General features: G+C 45.5%; 1 protein-coding gene across 1 annotated transcript; it reads right to left on the bottom strand.

The window, feature by feature from the left end:
• Positions 1–10,897: 10,897 nt before the first annotated feature.
• NR0B1 (nuclear receptor subfamily 0 group B member 1) lies at positions 10,898–15,725 on the bottom strand. Its single transcript, XM_036111981.2, has 2 exons — positions 14,483–15,725; positions 10,898–11,246 (listed from the first exon to the last, which is right to left on the bottom strand). Exons 1-2 carry the CDS (start codon positions 15,723–15,725, stop codon positions 11,002–11,004), a joined length of 1,488 nt encoding a protein of 495 aa, XP_035967874.2. The 3' UTR covers positions 10,898–11,001.
• Between the last annotated feature and the right edge of the window lie 8,829 nt (positions 15,726–24,554).

The raw sequence follows: 24,554 nt of genomic DNA, 5'->3' as shown, positions 1-24,554 counted from the left end.
ACTGATATTAGATAACCTTCAAAGAAGTAGACTTTAATTTATGTACATAGAACTAAAACTTGGCATACAATAGATAATGCTTCAAATTATATTTCCTGGAACACTTTGTTAAACTTGTCTGTAAGGGTTTTTGGTGCATTTTATCTAGAATAAAATTCTGTAGACCTCAGTTGCTCACTCTAACAGTTGGGGTCTAGTGAGGAAACAGAAGCATCACCATAATTTGCACAGAGAAGATTTACATAAAGAATTAATAATGAATAAAAGGCAGTTGAACACTAAATGGGGTAAAAGAAGACCCTAAAGGGTCTAGGGATAGCCAGTTCTTTTTTTTTTTTTTAAAGATTTTATTTATTTATTTGACAGAGAGAGAGACAGGAGTTGTTTATCTCTCTCTTTCTCAGCTTCTTTTTTCTCCATCATTTTGTCTTCTATATCAGTATTCTCTCTTCTGCCTCATTTATCCTAGCAGTTAGAGCCTCCATTTTTTAAAAAGATTTTACTTATTTATTTGACAGAGAGAGACACAGCGAGAGAGGGAACACAAGCAGGGGGAGTGGGAGAGGGAGAAGCAGGCCTCCCACGGAGCAGGGAGCCCGATGTGGGACCCGATCCCAGGACCCCGGGATCATGACCCGAGCCAAAGGCAGACGCTTAACGACTGAGCCACCCAGGCGCCCCGGGATAGCCAGTTCTAACACACCTACAATATCTAGGCTGAAGAGAGTTGACAAAATAAGCACAATAACTTAGCAGAGGGCTCCCCCTACCCAAGACTGAGGTTCAGACCTCTTCAAAGAGGGCAGAACAGGCACCCTCCAGGATGGAGGAAACTTGCGGGAGGACACAGATCCCAGCTGGTGCCACAGTGAGGGTGTGGCCGGCTGGCGCTGATCCGGAGGTCTGCTAAGCTCCTGTGCTGAATGACCAGGAATACCTGGAAGGATAGTGTCTTCCATGCTACTGCCTGACAGTGTCCCTTCAACTTCCTCTATCACTGAACCCAACCGTGCACCACTGGCGAAGACGCATGTTTACAGGGTGTGCCTCTCATATCACAAAGCAAGGCCAAAACTGGAGGCTTTGGGGCTGAGAGTCAAGAAATGAATAATTGGGGCATTCACACATATGCTTAGGTATCCAAGGTTTTATTTTTTAACATAATGGCCAATATCACATTTAGATGGTTTCTTTCATCATCTCAATCAAGAGTAATAAGCTCACATGATCCTAGAAGCCCAGCAGATAACCCAAATGAGTGAAAATAGGATACACACACACACACACACACACAACCACGAGGAGTGGTGTGCATTGCAATGAAGTGAATGTGCCTTGCCTCTTAAAAGTGATCCAGTTCATACCCGAGAATCTGTAGTCTGCATGCAGACCCCATAATACTGTGTTAGCAATTATAAAACTAAATAATGAAACTGTCTATAAACCAGAGGATTTAGTTTCATTTTGGTGGGTTTTTGTTTTTGGTTTTTTTGGTTTTTTTGTTTTTTGGGGTTTTTTTTTGGTATGGCGAGTGAGAAATGCCATTCTCAAGTTAGTCATGGAACCCGCAGGTGCAACCAGTCATCCAATTGATTAGACAGGATTTATCATTCATCCATTGTTTAAATGTTGTCTGCTGGGGGCGCCTGGGTGGCTCAGTCCGTTAAGCGACTGCCTTCAGCTCAGGTCATGATCCTGGAGTCCCGGGATCGAGTCCCACATCAGGCTCCCTGCTCAGCAGGGAGTCTGCTGCTCCCTCTGACCCTTCCCCCTCTCATGTGCACGCTCTCTCTCTCTCTCATTCTCGCTCTCTCAAATAAATAAAATCTTTAAAATAAATAAATAAATGTTGTCTGCTATAAGACCGCCAAATAAACAATTCACAGTATTTAACCAGATATATGTATGAGTGGGTTTGGGGCTAATTAAAAGTAATCATTTTTATTTTATATTGGAAAGAAAGGAAATGAGAGAAGCAAGGTTCCCTGTGTTTTACTATTCTACATGTTATGCCTAATTTGAATTAGGATACATTTTCCACATTGGCAATTCCCTTGTTTATAATTTAAAGAGCAATGATAATAGTAGCATCAGACTCTATTACAGTTACTTTGTGTAGGTAAGAAAAAAATAACCACTTAAAGCATTGTAATTACATCAATGTTATTAAATCCTCTACGTGTGTTTTTAAATATCAAAATCCCAACATTAATTACCTTTCTGCACTGAAGCATGAAATGGCTTCAAAGTCCTTAGCTAAACAAGGATCGAGACAAAATGAGTAAGGGTAAATACTGGACCCAAGAGCACCAAAAAGATGTGGCTGTAGAGGAAAGAAGTATGTTTTCCAGAACCATATGTTTGGTATTTTCCACGTGGACTGTATTTCATATGACTTTATTTTTCTTTTCAATGAAGGTGATTTGTTAAACATATAATTAAATGCATTGGGCATTTTATATCTTTGTAAGATTTTTCACATAAACATGAAACTCTCTTTGTCAAACCTTGGGTCCCAATCTCTGTTTTGGAAAATCTATCCATTATAACTCTCTAACAGCAAGAGAGGAACCATCAGGTTTGCCAACAGTCAAAAACCGAAAGTAGTCTTAGTTATCTGGATTTTAAAATGAGGTGTGTTCTGGGGCGCCTGGGTGGCTCAGTCCGTTAAGCAGCTGCCTTCGGCTCAGGTCATGATCCCAGGGTCCTGGGATCGAGCCCCACATCCGGCTCCCTGCTCAGCGGAGAGCCTGCTTCTCCCTCTCCATCTGCCTGCCACTCTGCGTACTTGTGCTCTCTCTCTCTCAAATAAATAAATAAAATCTTAAAAAAAAAATAAAATGAGCTGTGTTGGATGGATTCCACAAAGTGTGGCAGATATACTTCCTTGTATCTCACTTCCGCAGCCAAACTGGAGGCCAGACGCTATAGTGATGGGCCCTGAGATGCACTCATCCTCCAGGACCAGCTTCCTATTCCCGCCGTGCCTTCTGCTAGTGATGAGGTCCAGTGCAGGAGACCCAGTTGCTGAGCCCTGACTTACTTAGCTGGGATAGTAGTTAGCTTCTGGAGCTATTGTAAGGATTGAAACATATACTCCCTGCAAAGTACTCAAAACAGAGCTTGGTACAATACATTTTAGCTTTTTTATTTGAAATATACTGAGGTTGTTTGCATCCATATAGTAGGAGTGAAACAAACAATGTAACAGTATAGACTATTTTAGGTAAATCTCACATTCATTGTAAATTACAAATTTCCCTTTTTCCTGCTTATTTTGCCACCCATCCTCTGCTATTTATTACCTTTCTACTTCGGTTCTACCTATTTTTACATTCTGTTTTCTGTAGAAAATATATATGGATTTTTTTTTCTCTTTGGAGTAGTCTGTCACTCCCCCTCACATCAGTGGCCCGGTTTCACCTAACTGCAGTACAAAACTGTGTCAAAATGGGGGCACCACCAACCAATGGTGGGAAAAGAGGGCAGCAAAAGAGGGGGGTCACTGCAGCCACCCACGAGAATTTCTAAGTAGGCAGTTAGGTGCTGATGGCTTCTATCCAAAGACCTTCTTCTACCTATTGTCAGGCCCTCCCATGTGCCCCCGCCCCCCGCCATCATTCTACCAACCTCTTATATTCAGATGGGAATTCCTTAAGAAGATCAATCCAAAAATTCTCTTCTTCCTCAGCAGAGACAAACTCCCGTTTATTCAGTGCACCTCTTCTTAGCGATCAGTATTATTCAAAAGGAAGGAAATGTCACTTAGTAATTGTGTCTAAGGTGTGAACCTCTCGGATGTGTTAGCAGTTGCAAGCAGAATATTGTAAACCAAACTAATCTTTACACGTAATATCAGCACCTCTGTGAAGGATACCCTGGAACCCCAGACTGCTTTTCTTGTGCTGAATGTGGACTTTCATCCATCACCTGATGAGAGAATGTTTGGAGCTTTCTCAGGACAGTGCTGCTTGCCAGCCAACAGTCACATTTCTCCAGTTTTGCCACCTCCGTACCCATAGCAGTGTTTGTGAAACATTTAAATAGATTCTTGCACTTTGCCCTTATAATTTTATAAGAAAAAGAATTTTAAAAGGGAAAACAAAAGAGAAGGTGGTAAAGATCAAATCTAATGCAATTGAGACGAAGATTGAAATCATGCTTTATGCCAACAAAAGACCCTCAGTGGACTCACATGCTAATCGTAGGTTCAACTGCGGAGGAAAAGAACATGAATGAATGCACATTAGTAGCTGGGTGTTAAAAGCGGACTCTGGTGCCAGTTTCTGCGGAGGCACAAAGAGAACAAGAAGCTGAGTGAGTTTCACTTATTTTTGGAACATAAGGAATAGCATGGAGGACATTAGGAAAAGGAAGGGAAAAATGAAGCGGGGGAAATCGGAAGGAGAGATGAACCATGAGAGACTATGGACTCTGAGAAACAAACTGAGGGTTCTAGAGGGGAGGGGGGGTGGGGGGATGTGTTAGCCTGGTGATGGGTATTTTTTTTTTTTAAAGATTTTATTTATTTATTTGATAGAGACACAGCGAGAGAGGGAACACAATCAGGGGGAGTGGGAGAGAGAGAAGCAGGCTTCCCGCTGAGCGGGGAGCCCGATGTGGGGCTCGATCCCAGGACCCTGGGACCATGACTTGAGCCGAAGGCAGACGCTTAACGACTGAGCCACCCAGGCGCCCCTGGTGATGGGTATTAAGGAGGGCATGTACTGCATGGAGCACTGGGTATTGTACGAAAACAATGAATCGTGGATCACCACATCAAAAACTGGTGATGTATTGTATGGTGACTAACATAACATAATAAAATAAAATTAAAAAAATAAAATCACAATGCAGGAAGCGTCAAGTTTATGTGATTCTTAATCCCTCGCCCACATCAAAGTATGGAAATTGGGAAGGCAAAAGGAATGTTTGGGGGAGCAGTTCTTGTGCTGATGGTACCCCAAAGTTGGAGTGACTCAAGCCAACAAAAGGACTTTAAGGAGGTGACTTGTAGAGCTCATCGGTATCCACTGCAGTTTAGGGAACATCACGGATCAGTGGCTGACTCTCCCCAGGAAATCTAAGGGCAACAGAGAGGCTACGTAGAACACAGACGAGCAGAGGACAGAACAGGTGGCTGGGTTGGGCAGCCACACTCCCAAAGCTCGCCAAAGCAAAAAATGAGTTTCCCTTCCAGAGGGGGAAGGGAGGGATCGCAGGCATGCTGCCATAGGTTATCTTACGTCCTAGTGGGGTGGAAAGGGTTGCCCAGTGGGGTGGAAAGACTCAGTAGAAGGAGCTGGAAAGAGAGCTAGCCATCTGGGGACTGAAGAAGGAGAAGCAAAACTGGAAGGAATACAGAAGTAGCTGTAGGAAAGGGATCCAAAGAGATCAGGATTGTGGGAAATATGGAGAAAGTTTTCCAAATAATCTCTGTAAATACCCACAGGAGAGTCAACTTGAAACATCTGCTGTGGCCAGAGAAAACTGTAGGATTGGCATCAGCCAGGTGAGAACTCTTCGGTTTCCTCTTCCTCTTCCTCGTTGATGTCTTCCAAGCCTGTGGTCCTCAGCAAATACGGAGGTAGGACTAGAACTACAAAGTGCAGGCAGTGAACTTGGGAAAGCCTCAGACTGGGAAAAAATGAGCTGTCAGCTTTCACTGGTTCTGAGCCAGTCATTGGTGGACTTTCCCCCTCTTCAAGGATCTGGTGGATGGAAATTGGGGGTTCAGTGAACTTGAATGGGGTGAAAATAGTTGCATAGCTATTTTCATTAACCTCTCACTGAAATTTAGCCTCTCCTTTAATTATGAATGAATGTAACACCACACAGAAGTATTAGCATTAGATGTGCAGAAATAAATTAACCTAACAAGCCTGGGAGCATTATCGTTAGAAAGGCCTGCCGGCAAGGCTGACCCCTGACTAAACCTAGGAACTATAATTTCAGGAGAATTCCCACCCTGCGCTGAGTGATATGGGTGGTTCTCTGGGCCTAGATTGTGCTGGCCATGTGGCTTATGGGGAGCACCTGCTTTCCTGCTGGGAGTCTGGAGTTCTGGTACCTGCTAGGTAGGTGGTGCTTATGTGACCAGCCCCTAGTAAAAACCCTGGGCGCTGAGTCGTCCCATGGGCTCCCCTGGGAAGAAGCATTGTACGCATGTTGCTCATTTTTGTTTGGTGGGGAAGGCGGGGGAAGGGGGAAGAGTGCACCCTGGATGACCTCTCAGGGGAGGGAGCAATCGTAAGGAAGCCTGCATGAGGATTCCCCCAGACTCCACCTGTGTCTTTTTCCTTTCTGTTCTGTGTATCTTCACTGCATCACCATAACTCATCGTAGCTGTAATCACAGCTACGGTAAGGGCTGTGAGACCACCTAGCGAAATATTTGCATGTGGGGTAGTCTTGGGGACTTCCAACACAGTGGTGGAATTTGCTAACTCACTGAAAGACAGCCACAGTGTTATTTTGGGGAACGGGGCGGGGGCAGGGAACGAGGAGCCCCTGGTAGGTGGGTGGCTGTGGAGTCACTTTCCATGGTATGAAGCAGTGCTGCTTGTGATCAGAGGCAAAAGTTACTGATGCAATGTCAAAATAATCCATTCCTAGGAGAGGGGGCTCGATGGAACCCCAGCTATCTGGGGCCACGCAGGCTATGGCCCATGCGGTGAGGGAAAAGCCACCACAGCCCGGGTGATGATTTGTCTCTCTCCTTCCTCTGGGCAGGGAGAGAAAGGGCCCAAACATAAACATTAGTTTGTGGTTGCTCTCTCCTCTAAGGGGGAGGAAAAGAGGCTGGAGCAAGGCTTTAGATAAACCAGAGGGAAAAAGAAAGAGAGAAAAAAAAAAAGTAGCCATTTTTTTCAGCCTTGCCGCCGCTACTGCAGCCGTCCCCAGCGACCCCGCAGTCCTCTTGGGTTCTCCTGTGAACCCTGGAAATGGGGAATTTACTGCTAGGGGTTTGCATAAACTTGTAATAAAAAAAAGGAATTTTAAATCACAGCTTTGCATTTTGTGGCTATTGCATCTGGATATATGATACAAAAATAATGGAGAATGTTACATGCTTTCAATTTCATAAATGCTGGAGGGGTCATCTCAACCAGGGAAAGCTGCAAAAAAAAGTGTAAATGGGACACAGCTCCCTTGCTTGTTGTCACAGGTGGGCGGATTGAAATTTAAACTCTTAATATTGGAAACAGGTCTCTGTAATTGATGAATTTCTGCTAGGGTTTTGCCTATTGGAGTCTCAAGAGAAAAGGAGCCAATGTCCAGATGAAGATACACTTTGGAAATTTTATAAAGCATTATTTTGCTAATGAGTTCTTGAAAAAATCAGATTTCTGACCCTCGGGAGCTGATGATTTTTTGGCCCCTGGTGTGCACATTTTTGCATGGGGCAATTTGGACCCTAAGACTGACAAGGAAAAAGTGCGTGGAAAAGCTTGGCTTGTCGCTTGGACTTGGAACACAGGCACCTGGCCCTACAGTGTCTCAGCTTTGTTGCTCCTGTGCAAAAGCTGCTGGCTTTTTGATTTACTGACTTCCCAGATGCTGTTTTTCTGGACCTGACTCTAAGTTGAAACCTGATACCCCCCGCCCTGGGTTGTTTCCGTGCCAGCGACTGAGCAGACACAAGCTCGAGGAACAGAAGTCAGACTCTGGGACTGCCGGCAAGTTAGGAGCCCCCTCTACGGGGTCGTAGTTTTGAAAATGTGGTGGCTGCTGGCTGGACCAGCTAGGTCACTTGTGGATGTCTAAGGAAAGGGCTTGTTCTCGAATGAGACCATATAAAATGTAGCTGCAGAAGGACTCCATGTTTCTGATGAGGAGCCTGACTGCGTTCCGAACCTGTGATTCCTGTTGAAAGCTGCACCCTGGGGGAGTGTGCCCCCCCTGCCCACCTCTGACCACATTCTGGAACCCCTGGGGGGGGGGCGGGATGTGTCACTGCTGCTGGCTGTGTTCTGCTTTCCAGATCGGTTGTGATTGATTTGCAGCAGCGGCTTGACGGCCCGCCTCTACCGCGTGACCTTTCTCCCGCTGTACACACCTTGGTAAGGCAGCTGGATGGGGCAGGGCAGCTCTCTCCAGAAAGGGACTGATCTTCTCTAGGCTGCTCACCGGAAAAATGATCAGGACAAGAGGTCTGGGGAGAGGAGGGGTTACGTAAACCCATTTTTAAAAAATATTGAAAACTCAGGATTTCACCCTGACCATTTCTTTGCCCTGGCCAGTTCTTGAATATGATGTGTCTTTCTGGTTAAGTAGTATGAAAACGTTATCCTGTGAAAATGCTTGTGTCCCTCTCACACACAACCCTTCCCGATGAAATGTCTGGGGAAAAAAATGATTAGGAGAAATTGTAAAGCTAGGATTAGTGAGTGGGACACACTGATGTTGCAACAACAAAACCTGGGTATATGGGGAGGCACGGGGTGGGGGGGGCCTTCATGATCTTGGTTTTCCAGAACTGCTCCCCGAAGCTTTTCCCTCTTCCTGAAGGAAAAGCGTGCTGCCTGTGCCACAGCTGCCCTGAGCTCTTCGGAGGACGGCCAAGCCCAGGCCGCATGCGACAGTGTGCCGCTGCGCTGGGGCTCCTGCCCGGTCCCCGCAGAGCGCCTCCACGAGCAGGCCAATGACTAGCGTTGCTGACAGAGCTCCTCGGAACTGACCCCCTCAGGCACTTCGTCTGCAGGGCACCACTGAGAACCCTGGGGCGGGAGGAACCACACAGGGAAGCCACACTGGGGGCCCCGTTGGCGTGTAGTGCATGACCAACGCCTGGCCTGCGTGGGGTGCCCGAACTTTGTAAACTCTTTGTGTCCGGGGACACATGTACCTTCGGGGACTGTATTTCTTGGATGTGTGCCCTGACCATCATACACTGCCTCAGCCCCTGGAAGGCTTGGGGACAGCTTCATCTTACTTGCCAGGCTGTGCTGGGCCAGAACTGATCCCTCAGGCCAGATTAAAACAAAACAAAACAAAAAGGTTCATACAGGAAGTGATGAAGGAAGCCACCTGGCTTTGTAAGACAGAGCTTTATGGCTCATGGTCTGTGTTTTAACTAAGTCCAGAACCCCCAAAAGGTGTATGTGAGATCAATACTGCAGGTTGGCCTCAGCCTGTTGGGTGGAGTCCTACTGCAAGGGCTGTAAAGACTCCTTGGCCATGGGCCAAGCGAGTGGGTTGTGCAGACGAGTTAGCATAGCAAGAGTGAGACAGCTATCATTAGATCGGCCTCCTTGCAAGGCCAACCCTTGGCTGACATCTGGGAACCTTCCTTTGGGGAGTGTTCCTGCCCTTCCCTAACTCGTAAGAGTGACTCACTGGGCCTAGAATGTGAAAACAGTGGAGTTTATACCGAGCATTTGCTTTCTTTCTCTGTGTTTGGAATTTTGGTACGTGGTTGGTGAAAGGTGTCTATGTGAGCAGCCCCCAATTAAAAGCCTGCACTGAGTCTCAACCTCCCTGGGCAGAAATATCACATACATGGTGCTGCATTTTCTTCGCTGAGGAAGAATGTGTGCTCTGCATGATCCCTCATGGGAGGGGGAGAGCAAATAGCAGCTTGTGCATGGACACATGGATTCCTCCAGACGCTGCCTGTGCTTTTCCCCCTTATGATCAGGCTATGTATCCTTACCACATCACTATAACAAGTCTTAGCCCTGAACACAACTGTATGCTGTGTCCGTGAGAGCTTCTAGCAAATCTGAATGGGGTGGTGACCTTGGGGGTCTCCCAATACAGTCACCAATGGAAATGTTGCATTTTCTTATCATACTGTAGATGTTGTAGATTATTTTGAAATTTCAATTATATTGATGACTGCACCTGCCACCAGTTTACTTAATGTATTGATAAGGAAGCATATACATTATACATTTTAAACTATTTTTAAAATTTGACATTTTTACTGTTATATTTTGACATAATTCATATCCTTTGTAATCCTGAGTATTTTATTTGCTGCATTATTCTGAGAGCCTTGATTCTCAGATGTCCAGGCATTTACCAGGCTGCCAAAGGGGTCTGCACGTAAGTTGAAGACTGCCTGCTTTGGGTTACTACCCTGGGCTTAGATGTATTAATCACTAATGGGCAATTTCTTACCTATAAGTGAATAAACATTTAGTGCCTTAAGCTTTATCCAGGGAGAAGGAAGAACTGGTTCTACAGATTACATGTACTGGGGCAGCAAGAGTCAACAATAAAGTCACTTTATGATTTTATAGGATGCTTCTTCAGTGTGATAGTTACATATGTATCTTAAGGCTGAGATACCACTAGGAGTTTATAACAATGTTGAGCTTTCTCCAACTACAATGCCCCTTTATAGAAGCTGCTTGTTGAACTTTATTTATTGTATCAAGTCTCAGACTAAATTTCTGAAAAATCTGGCTTTCAGGTGTTTCTGTGATCAAAGATTGCCACTTAACTCCAGTTGCTCCAAGGACCATCTTCCATACGGGAAGTGGAAGTGAAGATAGAGCCGAGTCAACCCTCGCCAATCCTGGCATGCAATAATATTAAATGTCCTGATGCCACTTACAAAGATAACTTAATGTCTGTTTATGTTCACTAGGTTTTTTATATTTTTTGAAGACTTGCTTAAGCTCTGCAATTTTTTACAATCTAGTTAATAGTCAATATCATAACATTTATTATAATTTAATATTACAAACGTGATTTAGCAGGTTCAGTGGAGAGTCACTAAAGGTCTGATAATAGCTTATTAGAGCAGTCATCTGCTCTTTCCTTGGAGATGTACAGAGATGTGTTACCTGCTGGCACATGTTTCTCCACCATGAAACTGTACAGATCAGAGGATTTGCTAATTGTCTACCACTAAAGTTCTTCTTTAATTGAACACAAAAGTATGCATATAAAAATAAGAAAGTTTATTTGTCATTTTTTTAAAACACTCTTCTGCCTGTGACTGCTTTTTCTTACATGGTCAACTGCACCTGTGTGGCCCCCTTCATAACCTTCATAACCTCGCACAGAGCATCTCCAGGATCATATCATCCATGCTGACGGAACCAATGACGGGCCTGAAGAACAGTTCCACGATGACACTGGCATTGATGAATCTCAGCAGGAAGAGGGCACTGTTCAGTTCGGCGAACCTGGCCTCCGGCTTCCTGTGTGTCATCCTGATGTGGTCCGTGAGGATCTGCTGAGTTCCCCACTGAAGTCCCTGAATGTACTTCACGCACTGAAGACCTGGCAGGCCTGGAGGAGAAAAAGGGAGAAGAGTCTCTTTATTGTGAACAGCTCACTCGGCATCCTTAGCTCATTTAGATATGTCCATTTCTGCCCCTTCCCACATTAAACAAGAGTTCAAGCTCCCTGCTTAAAAGGGCTTTCTGGAACAAGGACAAAATGCCAAACCCATTCTAAGTTTTCAGAAGCAATGCTTCTGAGAATGAAATATCATCTAGTCATTTTATAGTCACTGTGTTTGTATCCTCACATGTAAAAACTGCTGGCCCTGAGCCAGCACATGCACATTTATTCACTGTGACAGTAGAGTATCATTTAATGAAGTACGGCTCCAGTTCACTGTAGAAATAGGAAGACATTCATTAAGATTATTTCAAGAAGTGAGCACTTGACCTTTTACCTATGGGAAACAGGCCATTGTAGAATGACTACAGGTTTTGCCAGATGACAAATATTTCACCGTCCTCCCTTGAATTTCCCACCAATACCATGATTGCCCAGCTGATGGGGGCAAACTTCACAGCCGCAGTGACTCATGAGTCTCATTATAACTGTCTGCCGACAGGCTGATTGTAGTTTTGAGTTCCAGAGTAATTTAAGAGATAACACTGGCCATTTAGCTCATTGTACCATGGTTTCTGTATTGGGGAAGAATTTTTTTAGAAACTGATTTTAATAAATATTGCAAAAGCATCTTTTAAAAAATACTAAAGAGGTCTTTAAAAGCACTGTCTTACAGGTGTTAAAAAGTAAACCTGTAAACATCATCAATTTCAACATGGTTCAAAAGTAACTTTTCAAACAAGGAATGCCTGACCTTCTTGCAGTATTATGTGATAACCCTACTAAAAGTGAATGAACTACAATGTAGGAAACATAATGTGCCTGTAAGTTTTATAAAGAAGGTGTTAAGGGGAGGCTGCTTTTAAAAGTTCTTTGATCCTGCAGGACAGAAATACTACTGTAAAGTTCTTTAACTTGTATTTAAACAATTACCAATTTTACAGTGCTGTTTAAGGGATGTCAGTGATGATGGCAATCGTTTTCCTTCCCTTTCCTACAGAATCCAGCAGTAAAGTATTTTAAAAGCACCATGGTGACCAACAAAGTAGCAGGACCAGCCTACGTTCTTTAAAAAATAGTAATGGGAACAGGCGAGTCATTCCTATCATAGGCAAATAGGTCTAATAAAAGGAGAAGGAAATTAGGCCACATCTGTGCTCCATATTCCATTTCTGATTACCCCGCTCCACACATTAACAATCCCCTACTACCTACACTCATTATCCAGACTTGAGACCCCATTTTATCGTTTGAATTCCATTGATGAGGGGAAGAGGAGGCTTGCATCAATCTCCACCAGGAATTTGAAGTTCCTCTAGTCTGGATTCATGGCTCCTTAAAATGTCATCTTGTGAACTCCCTGTCCCTTTCCTCTGCTTTCAAAACACACCCTCCTTTTCCATTGCCCCCCTCCAATCCCCTGGTAAAAGGCAGGCCCATAAAGTAAATTCGGGAAAAAGAAAATGTGGAGAGATGACTCCACAATAATAAAAAAAAAAATGTTTACACATAAAGATCAGAAGATACACAACAAAAGGATCAACGTCAAAGAAAGGCCACACGCTTAGCAGGTGCATTTGTGTTTAAAATACACTCAGTTTAGTTGATTAAATTCACAGTGAGAGGATTCAGAGAAGCAGAGAGAGAGAATAAGGGAGATGCATGTGTGTGACCAAAGTATGCTAAGGAGGGTGGAGGGAAAGAAGCAAACTAGTGGAATGTAAAGTTCTGGAAGCTGAGCCCCAGCCTTTGTTTTGTATTCCAACAGAACAAGGCCCAAGGGAGATGTTTAAGAACACTGGCTGAAAGAGCAAGACATGTATTCCAAATGATCTTAAGAACCACCTTGGACACTCACTACAAATGCAGATTTACAGACCCTGGACCACAGCTACCGTATCAGGACCTCCAGGGAGGAGCCTGGTAAGACTTTGAACAAGTGCCCCCCTCCCCCTATGGACAGGCAAGTTTGGAAAACAAGGATATAAGCAAAAGTTGACCTACAGTGATCGCTGGGATGAGCTGAAGGCTCTAGGTCTTGAAATGTGAGTTCTGAGTGAAATATCATCCTATTAAATATTGCTCTCTACCCTTTCAAAAAATGCTAGGCAGCAGGCAGGGACATAACCAGAGACTTCTGGTGTTACGGAAAAGAAGGTGTAGAGGGAGCATTATACAAACTATCCCAACTCAAGCTGCCTGGAAACTTTGTGCCCGCTTGTGACCCTTTTGGAAGGATTCTGGTCAAAGACAACTCTAGTAATGGGACATACTCGAGAAAAAGTGCTGGGTGGTCCACGGAGATGTTCTCTCATGATCTGGCTGGACCTAACAGCCAGCTTGGAAGTGTGTTGCCGTGGACATCCCCTGGGGGCCAGGAGAGCCATGCTCCATGACTCACTGGCCATTACTATGGAGTAAAGTCATTTGGGACTAGGCTCCCTAATCTGGAAATGGGGTGGAGTAAGGGTGAAGGGCAGAGGGGCTTGATTAGGAGGTCCCTAGGGTCTCTGCAAGCTCGAACAGACAGTGCTCCCGCTCGCAGTCCCTAGTGTTTTTTCCCTGCCCCCTTGGTACCCTGATACAGACACTCGGAGGATGACATAGTCCAGCTGCTTAGGACCATAAACATGATCATTCAGAGGGAGACCCACGAAAGGCTAAGTCCAGTGTCCTGCATGACAGTGTCCCCCCTGGGGGGGGGGGATGATCTAGGACTCCTTAACAAATGTTTCCTTTCTTACCAGCCTGAATAGATTTCCTCCAACAAAAAGGTTCTAGTAAATTTCAGAACTGCATCTCAGAAAGACATGTTGCAGAATTTGCAGTGAACACAAACTTTTTTTATAGCTATACTACTGGATTCAAAAGACTAGAGGAGAAGGACCAGCCCCGTGCCTCGATGGCACAAACTTTTCCTTAGTAGCAGAAAGAGGTAGAGAGAGAAGCAGTAAACCTCAACAAACAATCCCCCTGCGCTCTGCTGAGTGTCTGGCAGCAGCCCACCCACGAGGAGGGCTTTCTGGAGTTCCCCCAACTCTGCGGAGTTACCGTGATTCTTCGCCGGTGCCCCGACACTCCCCCGACCACCGAGAACTCTTCAGTGCCTGCGCCTTCAGGTAGGCACTGCCCAGGGTTTTTTCTGAACAGAGAAAAGCCTGCGCCCGAGGCCGCGCCCTTACCTGGGTTAAAGAGCACGGTCCCCTTGAGGTAGGCGTACTCCTTGGTACTGATGTTCAGGCTCCAGCACTTGGCAAGGAAGCACTGGATGGCTTGGACTTCAGCGGCCGAAGGCAAACGCCCGGCCTCGGGCGGCGATACCAACGGCGGCGGCAGCGGCGGCAGCGGCGGCAGCGGCGGCAGCGGCGGCAGCGGCGGCAGCGGCGGCAGCGGCGGCAGCGGCGGCAGCGGCGACGGCTCGTCGCCCGCGGTCTCCCGCCGCCTGGTGGTGAGGATCTTCTGCAGCAGGCTGGGCTCCGAGGTGTCTACCGTCTCAAAGTTCAAGCGGTCCTGGGCCAGCTCGAGCATGAGCAGCGGCGCCCAGCAGTTGCGCACCAGCACCAGCTGCTGGTCCAGAGGGAGCACCTGGAAGCAGGGTAAGTACTTGACAAAGCGCAGCGTCTTCAGCAGGCCGGCCGAGGCTGCCTCGCAGACCACCTGTGGACTCTTGAGGGCCACCCGCCGCTGCGCGCCACACGGGGGGCCCCACCAAGGGGCCGCGGGCTGCGCATCGGGAGCCCCGTGCGTCTGCTTTGCGCTCGTGGGCAAGTGGTGGAGGAGGCTGCCCGGGCTCGGGTGGTCTTGCCCGCAAAAGCCGCAGCGGTACAGGAGGGCCACTGCCGGCCCGCCCGGCACCTGCCGTCTGCCCCCCAGGCCCTGCGCGCCGTAGGAGCGGTCCCACGACGCGCCCCCCGGCCGCGCCTCGGGCGCTTGCGGCGCCACGTGCGTCTGCTTCGCGCTCGTGAGCAAGCTGTAAAGGATGCTGCCTTGGCGAGGGTGGTCTTCACCGCAAAAGCAGCAGCGGTACAGAAGCGCCATGGTCCGCCCGGCAGACAGTTCCTCTCTGCCCACCGGGGGCTCCGAGCCGCACGAGCAGCCCCAGCACGCGCCCCCCAGCCGCGCCTCGGGCGCCTCCGGCGCCTCCGGGGCCGCGTGCGTCTGCTTCGCGCTCGTGAGCATGTTGTAGAGGATGCTGCCCTGCCGCGGGTGGTTCTCGCCGCAAAAGCAGCAGCGGTACAGGAGCGTCACCGCCCGCCCACCCGGCAGCCCCTCTCTGCCCACCGGGGGCTCCGAGCCGCACGAGCAGCCCCAGCACGCGCCCCCCAGCCGCGCCTCGGGCGCCTCCGGGGCCGCGTGCGTCTGCTTCGCGCTCATGAGCATGTTGTAGAGGATGCTGCCCTGCCACTGGTGGTCCTCGCCCGCCATGGCCCGCGGTGCCCGGAACCCAGCTCTGTCCGGTGGCGGCCGCCTGGGATCTATTTATACCAAGCACGCACGCACGCGCGTCGGCCGTCTCCGCCAGGGCAAGGGCGCGGAGGGGGGCGCGGCGCTGTGCTTCGGTGTGTTCGCCCTTGACCTCAGCGGTTCAGAAGGGGCAGATCCGCCTTAACGGCTGAGAACGAAGGAGGGACGGAGGCACGGGAGCTCCAGAACACTTCCTTCTTTCTTCTCATTACACCCTTCCCTGCCTCTGGAAGACAGAGCAGAGAGCAGGGAGCAGGTATTTGGGGGCAGTGTTCCAACTCTTTCCATTGAAACCTGGCATCTAATTTGCTCCCTTTATTGGAAAGGCAGGGGTGCCTAATAAAAGGAGGGAAATCTATTTGTGCCATCTTTGAATACTTTCATTAAGTGATCAAACTTTGTATGACTTATATTTTGCATATGGATAGGGAAGTCTCATTTTCGGGGAACTTGAAAAGTACAGACCATGGACTAGCGGTATCAGCATTACATGGTAACTTGCTAGAAATGCCTAATCTCTGTTCCCAGCCAGACCTTCTCACTCTGAATCTGCATTTTAATATGGTCCCCAGGGGATTTGCATGCACTTTGAATTTTGAAAAGGAATGGTTTTAGGATGCTGTCATAAGCGTTTTGTTTAATTCAGTTGATATTCACGAGCACCCACTTTATGTACTAAAGAGCATGAGTGACCAGGATGTAAAAGTGGCTAATAATTTGGGGATATAATAATCACAGGGGCTAAGAGTTTGCTACAGTGAGAACTTCGGATTCTTCTAGAGGTACTACCTTGGGTAGTTGTGTAATTAACATTTCTTCTCCCACCCCTCCTAATTGAATAATGAGAAACACAGGTTTCAGGAAGCCTGGCTCCTTTGATCCTCACTTGCCACACAGCCTCCTTTCTTGAGTTCTCTACAGGGACTGAGATCCGTGGGTCTTTCCACATCACCACCTACTCCCTTGTGTAACTAACTGTTTCATCAACCAGCTGCTTGACTTCAAAATCACAACCCTTTAGTCCTCAAATTCTTCATCTCTAAAATGGGAGGTTTGTTTAGTGGATTTCGTGGGTCCAGGCCTGATGACTAATGTATACCAGCTGGTCTAGGATTATCGTTCTCCTTTTGTAGTTTCTCTGGGGTCTCAAATTCTGAGCATAAGAGGAAAACCTATGAGACACTGATTTGCATTCAGCCTGAAATTTTATTGTGTGTGTGAGAGACCCTACAACACAGAGGTTAAATCTCCATCCCTGGCACCAGATTGCCTCAATTTTAATTCTGGTCCTGACACTTTGCAACTCCGTGGCCTTGGGCAATGTATTGGTTTCCTATTGGTGCTATAACAAATTACCACAAATCTAGTGGCTTACGGCAACACAAATTTATTACGTTACAGTTCCCTAGGCCAGCGGTCTGAAATCAGTTTCACTGGGCTAAAATCAAGGTGACATTTCCTTCTGGAAGCTCCAGGGGAATATCTATTTTCTTGCCTTTTCCAGCATCTACAAGCTGCCTGTATTCCTTGGCTCCTGGCCACATCACTCTTACCTCTGTTTCCATCTCCGATCCCACTCTTTTAAAGACCCTTATAATTACCTTGGGCAAAGCCACATAATCCAGAATAATCTCCCCATCTCAAAATTTGTAATTAAATTACATCTGCAAGGTCTCTTACCGTGTGAGATAATATATTCACAGGTTCTGAGTATTAGAATATGGACATCATTGGGGGGACATTATTTAGCTTTTCACAGGACAGTTCCTTAAGCCACCTGTGCCTCACTTTCCTTACTTGTAATGTGGGGCAACAGCATCTGTGAGATGATCCTGTATATGGATTTACTCCTGTAAAATGTTTGCCTGGTACGTGACAAGTGGGGGGATGTATCAACCATTATTCCCACCACCTTTTAATATGGTGTGGGATAACTTCAGAGCTAGGAGGTGATATTAGACCCACACTGCCATTATTCCATCTCTCCTAGGGAAGCCCACCCTCAGTCTCCACCCAGAAGCTGTCTCTTTTTCTTCTGCATGCCCGCATATCTTGGCCCAGACTCAAAGCACTGCATGGGTCATCTGGTCCACAACGATAATTTATCTTGGAAATGTTATTTCATTGTCCATGTCATCATTTGCCATATTCAAGTTCCTATTTGGGGTATTGTGATTGCTACCTCAGTGATCTTCCTGCTTGAGGAACCCCTGCTATCAGCCTTGCAGAAAAAACTTGGTCTACTTCAGTCCCCACCTTAAGTTGCCAGAGAGAGTTACTTTTTATTATGTCATCCTATATTATTTTCTTCCTGACATTTATCAGAATCTGATATGATTGACTGGTTTCATTATTTGATGCTTGTCAATTGTCTCCCCCTACTAGTGTGAAAGTCCCGAGAAGACGAGGAGTCAGTCACTCTGTGTCCCAGCAACTAGAACAATGTCTGGCATACAGTAGGTACTCAAACATCTTTGTTGGCCAACTGTACCTTTAGAAAAGGAGGAGAAGGCTATAGCTTGTTCTTTCAGCACCAAGGGCAAGCGTTCCCACACAATTATTGCTACATTTACCCTGGAGGGAGGAGAAATTAGCAAACTCTGCAGGACTGAGCTTTCTGGAGGCCTTTTTTTGATACTCAGAGTGTTACAGGCACTGTGGGAAAGTAGCAAGAGGACGGAGTTAACAGTCAAAAGATGGCTTTGAATCTGGCCTCTTCCACTCTAAAGATAAAACAAGTCCCTTAACTTCAGCCATCACACTTGCGAAATGGGCAAAATTCTATAAACCTGTGTTAACAGGTACACTGTGTTCTTCGTCATTCAAGGGTTATTATTATTTTTTCTCTCAATATAGCCCTTGAGAGAAATGTTTGCTGCCCTCTTCATTACACTGAAAATATAAAGCACCTTAAGTTTATATTCATTCACTTTTAGAGCACTTAACCTTATGTTAGGCTTTTCGCCTGTGAAACCAGAAAAAGTGCTATAAACTATTGTAATATATGTACCCTAGCCCTCTGTGATTCAAAGGTATTTCTAAAACTCTTCATCTTATCAACTATATTTTTAAAAAATCCTAGTTCAACCCATTTTTTGTTACTTTAATCATTCACACCTTGCATGTATTTGATGCCTTTGACTTTGACTTTCTCAAATTGAAGCTTCAGTACACAATGCTGAGAACTATGAACTTGTAGCATATTGGTTATAATTCCTGTTCTTTCCCAGGAACAGAGTCTTCTGATTTTCTTCCTCATGTTTTTCTTGAAGTTTCGATCTTCTATTTGCAACTCTGAAGGACTTTCTAGGCTCTTTGGATTGACTGTTTCTAAGGAGAGATTGCCTGCTTGTCCTTCACAAGTATTCATCCTTAGAAATGTCAGGAGAAAACTGACTTCATCATTCTGCTTTCCATTTTTTTCCCTGAACAAATAGCTCCTGAGAAACAAAATCACCCAAACACACCAGTGCAGAAATTTGTACCACGTAATGCCAGCCTGCTGGTTGCTACAGGATTAGTGAAGACATCACCTTCCAAGGCAGGCACAAGCTTCTGCATTTGATTTGTTCTGTGCCCTCAGACCACTGTGACAGCTAGACAGAAGGACACTCATCAGCTGCACCTGTCATGTGCTGAGTTTGTCCACAACTGCAAGTTGGATATTTACACTGAGTCATTGTTCGGTGACCTTGATCAGTTGGACACCTGCTCTGTAGAATCCATTATCTGTTCCAACTCAGGGTGGGAGTAAAGCTGCTCTGCCTGCTTGAATGCAACCTTCAACTTCAAAGTAATGTACCTTTCACTAAAGGATGTAGGAGTGTAGTACAGGTGGGGATAAAGCTGGGTAAAATTGTAAAACTGACCTTTGCACAGCAAGCTGCTCTTGACCTAGGAAGGCATGACGATCTGAAACCTGATAGGAATTTTCAGTCTAGGCTTAAAAGAGCTGAAATGCCTCAGAATTCAGTTCCTTCAGTACATGGGTGACAGGGAGTAACAGTAGTGTTTTTCTTACTCTTCAAGGAAAATGTTGGGAAACTATTGTAGAAGAAGAGTGGCTGATCAAATCCAAGAGATAGCCTCCTTAATTTTCCTTTCCAAGACCCAGAATGTTTAAAGCTCTGTCTGTGGAAGAATTAATAGGCTTTAGGTGCTGACTCATGAAACCCCTAAAGAAGATCAAGTCATCATTATTTATTTCCTCCAGATGAGCTACAAAGAAGGTAATCTGCTGCCCTAGGGGTCACCTAGCTGCTGAGGCGGAATACTGACACGCTCAAAATAATTCTGGAATGTTCTAAAAGCAACTTTCCAAATCAGTCATATGACCACTTCATTTAAGGAAAAAATGTTCACCAAATCAATTAATTTTGAATGCAAATCTACCGATTTTGCATTCATCCGAATACGGGATGTTGATCAAATTATCTAATTAATAAATTCAGTTGACTGGAAGGTTTAAAAATGATTGCCCCTTTGGTTGACAGGCTATTAAAATTGATTGGACCAATCAGTTTGTGAATCATTGCTCCACTGGTCCATCCACACAGCTACATCCCCTAATGGTGATGGTAATTTTATCAGAGACTCCTGTCTCTATCAGGGTCTGGAACTGTTGTAATAACTTCCTCCCCAGAAACTGCTTTCTTTTTCCCTCTTTCCTGACTTCTCTTAGCAAGCTCCTCCCCACAACCAGTGTACCTAGAGTGCCTTGTACAGTGCCTGGCATATTAAAAGTACTCAGTACTCCTGCTAAATGAAACCATGAGTGAAAAGTTTCTTCCACAACTACAGATCTCTTAACTTCACCATGTTGCCCAACCTGCTCTCCTTTCCTGTGATTGTGTGGGTTTTAACAGTCTTGCAGTCCTGGGGGGAAAACTCCCTGTTTTAACCACTCTGATTACTACTTTGATCATCTCAAAAATGAGAGTAAATATATCCTCTGTGTTTACTTTACAAAGTTGTGGAAGGTAGGAAATGGCTAACGATACCTCAAAAATGTGAGTTATTACAGTTAGATTGCAATTTATTTAGGTTAGAAACCTCAGACTGTGTAATTATTGCCCACTTATATCACAATAAGTGATATATTGCCCAACTAAATCAAATTTGTGTGAGGAAATTCTCTGTACATGTACATATTAAATACATTTGAAATATGGGATCCTGCAGTTGATAAGTCATTCAAGTTTGCAGTTAAATGCATTTAACATTCATAGTGTACGAAGCACAAAATATTTGTGAATGGATGTAGGTGAGTTTCTTTGCAGCAGAGCCAAATGCTGGTCATGAAGAAAATCAGAACTTTTATTTCCAGACTGATGTTTTCGCCATGTCAGCTGTGGCTGAGTTACTAAAAAGAAGCTGCCTCAGCTTGAGTTCTCTGAAGCAGGCACCAGACAAAGACCGTGTGTGTCTTGGGGATGTGATTTACTGGTGAGGGTGCAGGAGAAGTGAAACTAGGAACAAGGGAAGGCCAATGTGCATTAGTGAAGTCACTGCTATGAGCAACAGCAGTGACTGTCCCAGGGCCTCCCAGAATTGCCCACCCAAAGGAGGAGGCAGCATCATTTATCCATTAGTTTCTGGCCCCCTGAGGTTAAACGTTGCCATCAAGTTTCTGCCAGAGTCCATGGTATTGCAAAGCACAGTTAGCCTGAGAAAAACCACAGCCTGCACGGAACTAACTGTCCACCCACCTGTGCTTGGATTTGGATCAGAGGTATGGACGAGAACACAGAAGGCGGGGAATCAGAGGTATCTGAGAGAGAAGTTCATGGCCCGTCATCCTTAACTTGTGCCCCTGCGGTCAATGCCAGCCAATACGGGAACTGGCTGAGGTGCAGCACCTATCTCAGCACTCTTCTGCTGAGCTTGTTCATCTTTGAAAACAATATTACCATTTTGTCCCAAGATGTTCCATTTTTTAGGTAGGTAAGGCTTGAGTGGGGAAGCAGGCAAGAACATTGACTCATCGCTGAATAATAATTTGTCTTGACTGAGCCTGTAGTCAGTGCCATTACCAGCCATTCTCTTCTAAACAGACTGGGGGGGAAACCCCCCTATTTATCAGTAAAACAACGAAATTTCACCAGATAGGGACAACTTTTTTGCAAAAGGGGTTGTAGCATTTTACATCTTTTGGGTATTTCATTAGCCACGTTAGCCACAGGCGGTTAAGATTTTTCGGTTTATTCAAAGAAGTTTAAGCAAAACCAGAACCTTCTCACAGGCCTCCTCTTGAGGCTCGAGGCCTGGCTGGACACGGCTATTCAAACTACATTGCTGGGGCATGTGTCTTGAAGCTTTCTGATCTCTTATTCGAGGTGAGTTATCCTTGACTCATATCCTGCAACCTGCTTCAGATTTAACACATGGCCATCACTGTCCTCACTACACCCTGGCTCCAGCCACCATCTTGTCTGACCTCAACTCTTGGAATTAACCCCCTCACTGGTCTCCTGCTTCCATTCATTCTCTGCCCACAGCTAGTTGTCCAAATAAAGAGTGATGCTTAAGGATGAGTGAAATTGTGTACCTTTCCATCACACTTTTAAAAAGTCTAGTGGTAGGGGCCCTTGCTTTTCAGATCTTACCGGATCTGGCCCTGGCTCTCACTCTACCTCGTCTGCGTCACTCACGGTGCTATACCTACATGGCCTCCTTGACAGGTGCTCAGACCTGCAGCCTCCCTCATCTGGATTGTGAAACTTTCTCCTTCACAGAATCACTTGGTTCATTCTTTTAACTTCTGTTAGGCTTTGCTCAAATGTCATGACCTCAGAGAAGCCCTCACTGCCTGACTTCTCAGTCTAAGACAGCAGCTCTGTCACTCTATCCTTGTGACCTGCTTTACTTTTCTTCTTGGCCCTTATCGTTAAACATATATATTTATTGGATTGCCTGTTTACTGTTCGCCTCTCCTGTGAGAATATACATTCTTTGAGAGTAGAGACTGAGGCAGTCACTGCTCAGTCTGGACACCAGGGGCAGGGCCTGGAACATGGCAAGTGATGAATAATGTGGACTGGTCATTTTCCATGTTTCCCGGACCTGACTGCCTGTCTGGAATTTCTTCTCATTCTCCTGTTGACTGAGCAAGCTACTACATGAGCAGTTCCTTAATCCCCTGACCTATCCAGCAGCCTGGTCCTGTTCTCTGCCAGGTGGAAAATGCCAACCTTCTCCATAGCTTTCTCTTGTGTTTTTTGGGTCGTGTTTTCCTCTGCCCTGGTTTATCTCTCGTAACTACATCTTCCTTCCTTCTTCCAAAAATCTATCCAAATCTCTGTTCCATAGGTTGTTTTCTTCTCAAAGCTTTAATGGATCTATCTCATCTGTACCATTTATGTTGTCATTTCAATAGGATTCTATGAAAAGAGACAAATGTTAGGTGTTCCACCTAATGCCTTGAGCCACAGGCTCTTGATTAACAGTTTATTAGGCATGAAACTGTTAGGAGTGTGTGTACTTGTATGTGTGTGTGTGTTCCTTAGAAATTGTTTCAAAAATGTTCTGGAGCCCACAGGTTCGGGATGGTGGAATTTGGTTTCTAGGCTGGTAAAGGGAGACTGTCCAGTGCCACTCTTGCAACCCCCATCCAGCTGGACTCTAATGGATACAAGTAAAAGGAGCCAGTAAGGACCAGACCCGAAACGTCCATTCAATAACCATTTAGCTTTTGAACTGGACATTCCACATATAAGAAAGGACACACACACACATAAGAAATTAAGTTTTCGTAACAATTCTGCTAACATATACCAAAACTGGAAGTACTGTAATGTAATAAAAATAGAATTTGACATTTCCATTGTATCTGGAACCATATGTGGTATGAGAGAGGTGACTTTTGTGTTACTGGCATCTTTTAATTTTCCAGATGAACTTAAATCTCATTATAAGCACCTCTTTTTCAGACAGAAAAGGCCATTCTAAATGGCCTCTAAACATTAAGCCCCTCTGCAGCCATTCTAAAGGGGTTTACCTTGTTTGGCATATATTAAATGTTAATTTAACATTATTAATTATAATTACACATTGATTTGTTTGGTATCTTTTTAAAGTTCTTTGATGAAGGGTCAATACAGCTTAGCCTTTCACATATGAGGACCATGGAGCCCTGTTAAAAGGGTCAATTGTGTATGGTGACTAACATAATATAATAAAATAAAACTTTTTTTAAAAGGGTCAATTGTATTACGCAGTGTTTCGCTACATTTGGCTTTTGATTAACATTTCCAGTGTTAATCAAAATAATCCCATTACTTGTAAGGGAGAAGGGACGGCTGAACAGTGGACACATGCTTAGTTAGAATTCCAGACGTAGCCCTTGCAGCAAGGGGAAAGAAGAATTCTTAATAATCACCATGATGTTTTCTTTAAAATATCCTCAAATGGGGACACCTGGGTGGCTGTCGTTAAGCGTCTGCCTTCGGCTCAGGTCATGGTCCTAGGGTCCTGGGATGGAGCCCTGCGTTGGGCTCCCTGCTCAGCAGGGAGTCTGCTTCTCCCTCCCTCTGCCTCTTCCCTGGCTTGTGCGCACTCACTTTCTCTCTCTGTCAAATAAGTAAATAAAATCTTTAAAATGGTTTTATAACCATTTTATAAAACCAAATGGTTTTATAACAGGGATATTAATGGCTCAGTAAGTCCTGGCTACACAATGCACGGTCCTCAGACCAGCAGTGTCAGCGTCATCTGGGAGCTCATCAGGAATGCAGAATTTCAGGCCTTGCCCCAGACCTGCTGAAACAGAATCTGCATTTGAGCAAGACCCCC

Source organism: Halichoerus grypus, chromosome X, assembly GCF_964656455.1.
Source record: "Halichoerus grypus chromosome X, mHalGry1.hap1.1, whole genome shotgun sequence".
In the NCBI taxonomy this organism is placed as follows: domain Eukaryota; kingdom Metazoa; phylum Chordata; class Mammalia; order Carnivora; family Phocidae; genus Halichoerus; species Halichoerus grypus.
Note: the sequence above shows the minus strand (reverse complement) of the source record. Positions and strands in the feature narration are given on the sequence as shown.

Bases quoted from the DNA above. Each gene is read 5' to 3' on its own strand.
- NR0B1 (XM_036111981.2), bottom strand. From the start codon at position 15,725: ATGGCGGGCGAGGACCACCAGTGGCAGGGCAGCATCCTCTACAACATG. The intron at 11,247-14,482 runs GTAAGGGCGCGG...TTTCTCCTCCAG, and splicing joins GACCGTGCTCTTTAACCCAG to GCCTGCCAGGTCTTCAGTGC.